Source organism: Alexandromys fortis, unplaced genomic scaffold (genome assembly GCF_014885135.2).
Source record: "Alexandromys fortis isolate MF-2015 unplaced genomic scaffold, M_Fortis_MF-2015_v1.1 scaffold_140, whole genome shotgun sequence".
Taxonomy (NCBI): domain Eukaryota; kingdom Metazoa; phylum Chordata; class Mammalia; order Rodentia; family Cricetidae; genus Alexandromys; species Alexandromys fortis.
In genome coordinates, this window is record NW_026068048.1 from 3,133,159 (window position 1) to 3,143,629 (window position 10,471).

At 48.8% G+C, this 10,471-nt stretch overlaps 2 protein-coding genes across 4 annotated transcripts in view; both read right to left on the reverse strand.

The window, feature by feature from the left end:
* The window catches only part of LOC126486700 (keratin, type II cytoskeletal 8-like), an 8,541-nt gene extending 7,504 nt beyond the window's left edge, over positions 1–1,037 (reverse strand). The window contains exon 1 of the mRNA XM_050119071.1: positions 5–1,037. Within this exon, the coding sequence (XP_049975028.1) occupies positions 5–859 (855 nt within the window). The 5' untranslated portion in view covers positions 860–1,037. The remainder of the gene's footprint in view (positions 1–4) is intronic.
* A 471-nt stretch (positions 1,038–1,508) lies between these two features.
* Positions 1,509–6,409, reverse strand: LOC126486671 (androgen-binding protein homolog). Of its 3 annotated transcripts, none has more exons than XM_050119034.1 (3): positions 4,794–5,085; positions 4,160–4,341; positions 1,509–1,565 (listed from the first exon to the last, which is right to left on the reverse strand). In XM_050119034.1, exons 1-3 carry the CDS (start codon positions 4,852–4,854, stop codon positions 1,551–1,553), a joined length of 258 nt encoding a protein of 85 aa, XP_049974991.1. In that variant the 5' UTR covers positions 4,855–5,085; the 3' UTR covers positions 1,509–1,550. The 3 variants fall into 3 exon arrangements, with proteins under 3 accessions (XP_049974991.1, XP_049974989.1, XP_049974990.1); XM_050119032.1 differs by having other exon boundaries at positions 1,536–1,643; positions 4,794–6,409; XM_050119033.1 differs by lacking the exon at positions 1,509–1,565 and adding an exon at positions 1,655–3,153 and having other exon boundaries at positions 4,794–5,038.
* Between the last annotated feature and the right edge of the window lie 4,062 nt (positions 6,410–10,471).

Here is a 10,471-nt window from a genome sequence, read left to right on the forward strand (position 1 = left end):
TAACTTGATACATGCTTTCAGCCTCAGCCCGGCTGCGGTTGGCGATGTCCTCATGCTGGGCATGGATGCTATCCATGTCCAGGGAGCGGCTGTTGTCCATGGACAGCACCACAGATGTGTCTGAGATCTGAGACTGCAGCTCACGGATCTCCTCTTCATGGATCTGCCGAAGGAAGTTGATCTCATCAGTCAGCCCTTCCAGGCAGGACTCCAGTTCCACCTTGTTCATATATGCTTCGTCCACATCCTTCTTGATGAGAACAAATTCATTCTCCATCTCTGAACGCTTGTTGATCTCATCCTCATACTTGTTCTTGAAGTCCTCCACCAGGCCCTGCATGTTGCCAAGCTCCGCCTCCAGCTTCAGCTTCTCCTGGCCCAGGGCTTCCAGCTGCCACCGCAGGTTGTTGATGTAGCTCTCAAACATGCTGTCCATGTTGCTCCTCGACGTCTTCTGCTGCTGCAGCAGGCTCCACTTGGTCTCCAGCATCTTGTTCTGCAGCTCCAAGAAGCGCACCTTGTCAATGAAGAAGGCGAACTTGTTGTTAAGAGATTTAATCTGCTGCTTCTCCTGGGTGCTCACGGCCTGGATGTTAGGGTCCACCTCCAGCTTCAAGAGGCTCAGCAGGCTCTGGTTCACCGTGACTGCTGTGATGCCTCCTCCTACACCAGCCCCGCTGAAGCCGCCCAGACCCATGCTGGTGCCCAGGCCGCCCCGGAAGCTGCTGCCGCTGCCCACCAGGGAAAAGCTGGAAGAGCTGATGCGCGCACCGGGTCCACTCGTGTACGAACGGCTGCTGAAGGCCCGGGGGCCGGAGGTGGACACCTTGTAGGACTTCTGGGTCACCCTGATGGACATGGTGAAGTCTGGAGTGAAGGCGGTGAGCCGAAGACAGAGGTTCAAGAGCAAGCGGAGAGCAGCTGCTAGGCCCGCGAGCCAGAGTCTTAATCATAACATTAATGGCCTGAATCAAGGGAGGGAACTGACGCATCAGTTCCTCCGCATTCAAGGAGCCATTAGGAATGTTTCCTGGTTCCTGGAACAGATTAAGTTTTTGTCAAGAGAAAAATAGAACAGAAGAAAGGATAGCAGAGTCAATGCAAGAAACCATCTCCAGGAACAAAGTGAACGAGGTCGTTGAGGCTAATCAGGCACCTCAACTCTGAGCAGACTGCCAGGGAACCGCCAGGGGCCAAGCTCCAAGAAGCACGAGCCCCTCATTTTGAGTCGGCCACTACCTGAGAGGCATTTTGTCACACAGGCGAGACAGCCATGGATGTGGCACATCCAGGCATCAAAGGCCTGGGTGTCTCATTTTACCCGTGAGGATCTCCCTTAGAGACATGACTGATAGTACAGGAAGGTCGGCAGTGAGAGAACATAGTACTTACATGTTCCATAGCAGGGCCTACGCCATGCCACACGGCCTCATGAGATGCAGGTGTTGATCAGGAGCCCTCATCCTTTGATTGGGATTCCACAGGCAGAGTAAACAGTCCTAGGATTTCCTGCTCNTTTGATTGGGATTCCACAGGCAGAGTAAACAGTCCTAGGATTTCCTGCTCTGAATAATCCCAACAGGTTTCAGTTTATAGCCATGGCGGTCCTGAGGTGTTGGTTTGGAAAAACACTGGCCTCGGTGCTAAAAGGAGAAGCCAGTCTGTGCACGCAGGAGTAGCTGGTTTGCACATGAGAGCTGTGTTCCTGGAGAGGCCCTGTGGTCTTCTAAGACAGACCAGCCTTCCTTAGGAAGCATTCAAGCTGTCACATACGGAAACCGATGCACAGGGCCCTCTGGTCAAAGGCTACGTGCATGTTTATCTTACACACTGACAATCTGTCCTGTCCGTATGACTCAGTCCCTCACATGCTCACCAACATTGCTCTGCTCAATTGCTCTTCTCAATATTTGCCACTCTTGCTAGTTGTGCTATTATTTTGTTTCTGCCTAATCACCAATGATGCTCATGGTTTTTGTTTGTACCTCTTGCCATTCCTCTCCTTTTTGTTGTGTGGATGTTTTGTGTTGAGTGTATGAGAGAGAGCATACATGCACATGCCACAGTGTGCATATGGGGGGATCAAAGGACAATCTGGGGTGTCACTCTTCACCTACCTTGTCTAAGACAGGTCTCTGTGGCTGTCTGGACTACAGAGAGACTTCTGGGATTTCCCCTATCTCCTCTAATCTCTTGACAGAACACTGGAATTATGGATGTATGCTGCCAAGTTTGGCTTTAGATGGGTTCAGGGACTGGAACTCATGTCCCCAGTAAAGCACAGAAGCATGCTACCCATTGAACCTTCCCAGCCTTCTCTCTTCTCCTTAGATGCACATCTACTCAAATTGTTTTCCCCATTAAAGATTTTTGTCTATATCAATTACATTTCCTTTTTGTTTTTCAGGCAGGGATTTTTTTTTGCTACCCTGGCTGTCCTGGACCTTGCTATATAGACCAGGCTATGACAACTGATGGCCTTTCTTGCAGACCAGGAGAGTCTCCCAAGTCATCTTCTGAGTCACGGCACTGTTGTGGACTGACCTATAAGGAGCCAGCTGCCCTGTGATGAACCCAGAGGGAACATATGAGGTGAGGAGCTGTGCACCTCGTTTCTATCCTGGCAGTCTGGGCTGAAGCCTATGGCTGCTTCCATGATCTTTGTCCTCAGACAGCTACTGTCTTACAGACTCACAAAACTGCAGAGAGCCTTGGGTGGTGGGGGCCAATGCTTTGAATCCCAGCACTTGAGAGGCAGAGATGGGTGGATCTCTGTGACTTTGCGGCCAGCCTGGTCTACATAGCAACAAAAAAAGCTGCAATGGCTTTCCCTTGATACCTAGTCAGTCAGTGGGAGTCGCCCTGCTCTGAGTGCCTACCCAACTCCTTTCTCTGTCTCCTAGATCTGAAGACGCCTGCACTACACACAGACATGGTACCCAGAGCAGAGCAGCAGGTGTTTATTGAACCAGCTTTACAAACTGAGCAAGGAGGGTGCAGGTGTCCGGATTCCAACTACAGGACGGAAAGTGGACAGGGCAGCAATGTGCCTCTCACATCAATCATCATGTTCCAAACAAGTTAAGTTTGGAAAGCAATCACTTCGATTTGTTTATAGTATTCTCTACATTCTGGACTGAAGATGATGGCTTCCTGGAAATCAGAGGACAGAAAGATGCAGAAGTGGTTAAGTCAAGGAGCAGAACTCCAGAAGAGCTCCCCAGTCTGCTCCTTCTGCACAGGGAAGAAAATTCCCTGCAGTGATTCAGGGTTCCAGCAGCAGACTGTGATCCAGGGAGCTGCAGCTCATCCACGGCTGTCAGGAAGTCTGAAAAGCCACCCTAGCCAGGCAGGGATGAAGGGAGAAGTTCCCTACGGCATGATGGGGGCTAGGTCTGGAGAGGGGACAAGATGTCTGAGTTCTAGCTTTGATGATGCCTCATAGCTGAGGACATCCATCAGCACGTTGGCTGTATGGCAGGGTTAGACATACATCCCTGAGTGGATGTGCTGGAAGAAATTCATTCTTGGAGAGTGCTGTGGTTTTGCAGGACCTGACACCCAAACTAAAAGTACTTTGGAAACAGAAAGTGAGAGATGCAATATTCAAAACACGTGTCTCAGTAATTCAGCTATGCTTAAATAAGAAACTAAGGGAGACCAGGAGTGGCTGGGGTGAGTAGCCACAAGCACTCTCTGGTGGGAGGGTGGCTTTTAAGCCACGGGGGAGGGGGAGGTTCTGGCTGTGGCACTGCTAAAGCCAGTGGAAGGAGGGCTCCATCTGAGACAGGAGAGAAGAGTTAAGGGAGACTCCAGAGAAGGTGACCCTGGCCAGTAGACAGAAGCTTCAGGCGCCTTAGAGGATAGCTGAGGGTGCCCTCCCTGTGCAGATCCACACCAAGGACTCTCCTGTGTCCCTGCCTGCCCTGCTGTGGTGAGAACCCAGGGGTCATCCATCGTTGGGGAGCGCCCTGCAGGACCTTGCATAGGCAGACAGGATGTGGACCGGCATGCAGCACGGACATGTGCTAGGGTGGGCAAGTGTTGAGTGCTCTGGTGTCCATTCCCTGACACACGTGCCTAGCTGACTGCATCATTTCTACACAACCAGCATTCTACCACATGGTGCATGGGGGCATCAGGGTAGGGAGAGAGTTACCAGAAGTTTGGCATCCAGGATTTTGCCTTCCACTCCTGCATCAGTGAAGCATTCCAGAAGTTTCCCAAAAGCCTTCCTTTCCCTGTCAGTAGAGCCATACTTGGTAAGGACAGCATTCAATATGGCTTTGTTTCCAGAGGAGACTCCTGCATGGACTTCAAAGGGAGGAAGGTATGCTTCTGCTGCAAATATAGAAGAACATCATTAAAGGAGCCCCAGGCTGACAAATGGGAGGTTCAGGGTTTCTTGCCACTTCTACAAATGTCTTAAGTGATCTTCCCCACAGTCCTGCTCTCCCAAAGGCTGCTGTCTCCCAGATACAGCACTCAGTTTCCATAGACACACACTCCCAGCAGAAGGGGGATGTATGAGAGTAGCAACCTGTATATCTGACATTCACATAAATCTCACACTTGACTCAATTCAGCTGTACATGAAACTAAGGGTCCATCATCACCACCTCACATCTGTCCCCCATCCAGTCCATCCCACCGGTCACAATCCTGAACAGAAAGCTTCAAAGGTCTTTAGCACCACTCCTGGCTAGTGACCTCCCAGGGATTCCCTAGATCTGCAAACAGATCAATAAGGTCGGGAGATGGAGTGGGCAAGGGTCATCTGTTCCCATTCTCACTTGTCTGAAAGCCCAGCTCCCCGGTCACCAGCAAGGCCAGCAGAAACAGCATCCCCTTCATGGTGTAGAGTGCTAAATGCTCTTCTCAGAACAGATCCTGCTACCTTATAAAATGCTGTGTCCATGAGCCCAGTCCCGCCCACCCCCATCCCACCAAAACCCCAAACCTGCCTCCCAAGAATTCTAATTGCCTTAGGGCAAGAACCTGGCACCTATGGATCTGCTTCCCACTTGCGTGGGGGAGTGAGCTTAGGAGCGCCTCCCACTCAGAAGAACCAATGGCTGGAGACATCCTGTGTGCTCACTTTCTGTACAGAAGTGGCTGTACCTTTGGCAGAATATGGTTAAAGCTGACCTTTGTAGTCAGTCACATGCTGAGCCAAATGCTCTGTTGTCCTGGTTCAATCTCACCTCTGCTTCCTCTTCTGGCTCCAAGCACGTCCTGCTCAAGCTTGGAGGTGGAAACCACAGGGGTCAAGGATGGTTTCTGTCACTGTAGGCAGCCAACTGCCTAGAACACCGCATCTGCCTGAGTTCAAGATCTGAGCAGAGTGTGTGTATCTAAGGGGAAATACTGGGGACACTTGGACATCTTAGCTGCTGCAACCTTTGGTCAAGACGTCTGAGGACATGGGGGCACCATCTGCGACTTTCAGTTATTCCCAGCCAGGATAGTCTCAGTGTTTTTGGTCATGTGTGGATTTTCAGGGGCCTGTGATGTTTTTTTCTACCAGCTGCATCATGCTGCAAATTCCCTTCCCCACCATGGTACCTCATCCCTGTCATCCTGCTCTTGTCTGTCTCACCTCCACCAGTAAGCAGGCCTCAAAGAGGTCTAATCAGTAGAGTCAATGTGGTTACAGCAGCTCGCAGTAGAGGGAGGGAGTCATCCCTGTACCATGATTTCTCCGTTGTCCACAGCCCCACAGGCCACTGTGGACTGGCTGTGTATAAACTAGAGCGCTCCACTGTCCCCAGGCAGTGCTGTGTGTGTGGACTCTCTCAAGTTCAACTCAACCTACTACCCTCAGAATGACGTTTGCGGCACAAATGACATTGTTAGCTGGGTGTTGTGTTATTCATTCCTTGAGGCAGGAGGCTTACTGTGTGTGATTTCAGGATGACTGATGGTCATCCTGACTGGGTTTAGAACTACCATAGAAACAAAGCTCTGTGTGTGGGAGTGTTTAGGCTAAGTTAATTATGTCTGACTTTATGTGTCCAGCGTGGACTAGTGTCGTGGATGGAGTGGAAAGGAGAAAGCAAGCTGGGCCTTCACATCTCTCTACTTCCTGACTGTAGATGTGATCTACCATGTCGAGTTCCTGCACCAAGCCTACAGCACCATGCCTACCCTGCTGTCATGGACTGTTTCCCTGCAAACTGTAAGCAGAGAGCTGCTTCTTATTTGGGTTTTGTCACTAGCTAACTAACACAGTAGTAGAGTGTTTCTTAGCATGTGCAAAACCCTGAGGTTAATCCACTGCCCCCCCCCCCAAATGGAGTGGCTAAGGAGATGGCTCAGTGGACAAGTGCTCATTTTGCAAGCCTAAGGATGTGAGTTCAGATCCCCAGGACGCTGTAAAGAGCTGAGTGTGGTGGCTCCACCAAGGCCATGGGAGCTCCAGGTTCAATAACAGACCTCGTCTCAAACAGTAGGGTGGGAGACAGTTGAGATAGCTCAGTGATTAAAGGTGCTTGCTGTTAAGCCTGCTGACCTGGGTTCAAATCCCAGAACTCATATGGTAGGAAAAGAGAATTAACTTCTGAAATTGCCCTCTGACATTAACACACACACACACACACACCATGAAACCTGTGCTCATATACATAAACATGCACAGAAGCACACAAACATACAGAAGTACATGAAAGCACACGTGTGAATACTGTCTTTGAAGACTATCACAAGGGAGCCTAAACAAGCCCCTAATGGCCAATATCCAACAATTTGAACCACAAACTAAGTAACACTCTACTGGATTATAATAGAATTGTGAAGTAACATGAGTCCATGCTGGCATGAATGGTTGGGTGAGCAGATAAACAGGAATGAAAGACAGTGTTCTTCCAGAAGAAACCATGACTATTTCTAGATGTTCCTATCCTCTGGGAAGGGGAATTACTTCCTTCAGTCCTTCAGAGTGAGCATGTGTTTCCAAAGACAGAAGCAAGATGGCCAGGGGCATGGATCTGTCAGAAAAGTGCTTGCTGTGTAAGCAAGAATACTTGAATTTCAATCCCCAAAACCCAATAGGAAAGCCAGGCACAATAGCACACCTTGTGTCCCAGCCCTAGGGAGTCCAACCCTGGAGGTCACTGGCCAGCCAATCTTTTCAAATTAGCAAACTTTAGGTTCAATAAGAGACCCTGTCTCAAAGACTATAAGCTGGACATCTTTTTTTATAATTTTTTTATTTTATTTTTTTATTTATTAAAGATTTCTTCTCTTCCCCACCACCGCCTCCCCTTTCCCTTCCCCTCCCCCAATCAAGTCCCCCTCCCTCGTCATCCCAAAGAGCAAGCAGGGTTCCCTGCCCTGTGGGAAGTCCAGGGACCACCCACCTCCATCCAGGTCTAGTAAGGTGAGCATTCAAACTGCCTAGGCTCCCAGAAAACCAATAGGTGCAGTAGGATCAAAAACCCATTGCCATTGTTCTTGACGTCTCAGTAGTCCTCATTGTCCGCTATGTTCAGCGAGATCGGTTTTAACCCTAAGGTGAACATCTTAAAAAGACGATGTACCCACATGGCGGCTGTCAATCATCTCTCAGTCCAGTTCAGAGGATGCAACAACCTCTTCTGACCTCTACAGGCACTGCACACAGATCATACAACATTCATGCAGGAAAAATCCCCAGGCACATAATCAAAAATAAATGAAATCTTACTAAAAAGCCAAAATATGTATGTGTGTACATGTAAACATACACACACATACACATTGATACATTGGAGAACAACTGAAGGCACCGGTCTCTCTCTGGCTGCCATGTGCATACACATATGTATGCCGTGTGCTTTAGTTAAGATAACTATTGCTCAGGTGGTCATGGGGTGCAGGCCTTTAATCCAGCAATTTAATTCAGGTGGAGTCAGGCAGATCTCTGTGAGTTCAAGGCCATCTTGGTCTACAAAGTGAGTTCCAGGATAGAGTTGGTGCGTAGAGAAATCCTAGCTTGAAAAACAAACAAATAAAAAGATTGATATCACTGTGATAAAACACCATGACAAAACGCTAACTAGGGAGAATAGGGTTTATTTGTCTTATACTTTCAGAACCATTCAGCATCAAAGTGAGGACACTCCAGCAAGGCAGGGACCTGGAGACAGAAACTGATGCAGAGGCCCACGACAGGTGCTCCTTACTGGTTTGTTTCCCATGACTTGCACAGCAGGCTTTCTTATAGAACCCAGAGCCACCTGCCTAGAGATGGCCCCACTATCAATGGCCTGAGCCACCTGCCCTTAATCACTGATCAAGAAAATGCATGGCAAGGGCGTGGTGATGCACGCCTTTGATCTCAGCCCTTGGGAGGCAGAGGCAGGTGAATCTCTGAGTTCGGGGATAGCTTGGTCTAGAGAGTGAGTTCCAAGACAGCCTGGGATACACAGAGAAAACCTGTCTGAGGTGTGGGTAAGAGAAAATGCATTACAGGCTTCCCAGCAGTCCAAAATTATGGAGGCATTTTTTCTTTTTCTTTTTTTTTTAATTTTATTATACTTTTGGTGTTTCAAGTAACAGGTGTGTTTCTATGTAGCCCTCACAATCCTGGAACTCTGTAGACTATGTTGGCCTCGAAATCAAAGAAATCCTTGTCTCTGGTTCCCAAATACTGAGACTAAAGTGTGTCCCGGCACTACCATGAGGAGGCATGTTCTTAGTTGAGGTTCCCTCCTCTCTGATGACTTTAGTTATGTCAAATTGACATAAAACTGACCAGCATACCATGTAACCACACACACAAATGAAGAATGATTTGTGTGAGTTCACAGACACACATGCATGCACATGAACACAAATAGGAAACCGTGAGGAGCTGGGAAAACAGTAGCGACATCTTGTCAGAGAATATTAATGATTGTAGTGAACAGTTCAAGACACTGGGGAAATATGTACATGTCTGTGTCCTCTGACATGTGAGGTCAAGGGTCTTAACCTCTGTGAGTTCTACAGAAAGCCTGATGCCAGCTCTGACAGGAAGAGGGGGCTACAGGTGTCAACCAGCAGCAGACACATCTTAGCCACAGTTTGCCCTCGTCTCCATTCCTAATACTTCCAAGAGAGAGAAGGCCTCAGCTGGGCAGGGATATTGTGCAGGCCTCAACAGCCCTCGGGACCTGCAAGGTCATATGCACAAGAGTGGACAGCTCATAAATGGACCTTGGCGCTTGGCACCTCTTTTCCAAAACAGTTACTGGATGCAAATCCCGTTTGACTCAGCTAACCATTAAGGCAGAAGGTTCTTGGTTCTCTGAGTCTTTGGCAAACATCATTTGTCACTGCTGGTGGAGGGAAATGACAGCCATGAGCCTGTAACTACAAACTACTTAGTTCTGACTTATCAAGACACTTTTATCTTTGCTTTAAAAATTAATACCAGACAAATTATATAAGCACTTATAAAATGTAAACAGGGAAGTGGAGCCAGGAGGCTGAGAGTTTGAAGCCAGCCTCGGTTATGTGGGAAGATACTGTTTGTTTAATGTTTTTTTTGGTTTGTTTGGTTTGGTTTGGTTTGGTTTGGTTTGGTTTGGTTTGGTTTTTTGAGACAGATTTTCTCAGTGAAAAAATCTTGTCTGTCCTGGAATTCACTCAGTAGACCAGGCTGGCTTCGAACTTAACAGAGATCTGCCTGTCTCCTCCAAGTGCTGTGATTGAGGTATGTGTCACCACTGCCTGCTGTTGGTTTCAGGTTTTAATAAGGGTCTTGTTTATGGACTTGAGAGAAGTGAGCTAGCCCTTTAGTCCATCTACCCAGAATCTGTGGAGTCCTCATATGTGGTATCTTAAGGACAGAGTGGCAAATGCCTTGCTCTCCTGAGCCTTTGACATTTAATAGACACCAAAATCAGACAATGCGAGGGGACTTAGGGAAGTGGCAACAGGGTTTAGAGCCCAGTGCTCTGGTGGAGGCTTGGTGTGTTCTAAGATAAGAGGGGTCCAGGTGCACTGAGGTGTATAATCCATGTTCCGTTGCTATGACAAAAAAACACCCAGGATAGGTACATGGGAAAGAAGTTAACTTGGTTCATGGTCTGGAGTCTTGAAAGTCCAAGACAGAGTAGCCACATCCACCTAGTGCCTTGCCCTGTCTGAGCTCCTGGTGCAGAGCAGAAGGGCAGCGTGAGGGGTGGGGGAGGTGGGGCTGGCAGAAGACAATAAGAGAGCAGAGGCTGCACAGGCTTTACAGCCACATACCATGCACTGCCTCTCACCTGCCACACTGCGACCAGGGTGCAAGGTGGTGTTTGGTGTGGCCTAGCCATGTGGACGCCATAGTAGGCTGTCCCTCTGATTTGGTGGTTTTGGATGCAGTGTGGGGAATGAAGCATCGAATCTCCCAGCCAGGTGAAGGGCGAGCACATCAGACATGAGGGCAGAGCATGTGGACGTCCGGGTTCTCCCTGGGGTCATGCTTATGGAGACATGGTGCCGTACCTGGTACAGAGATGCT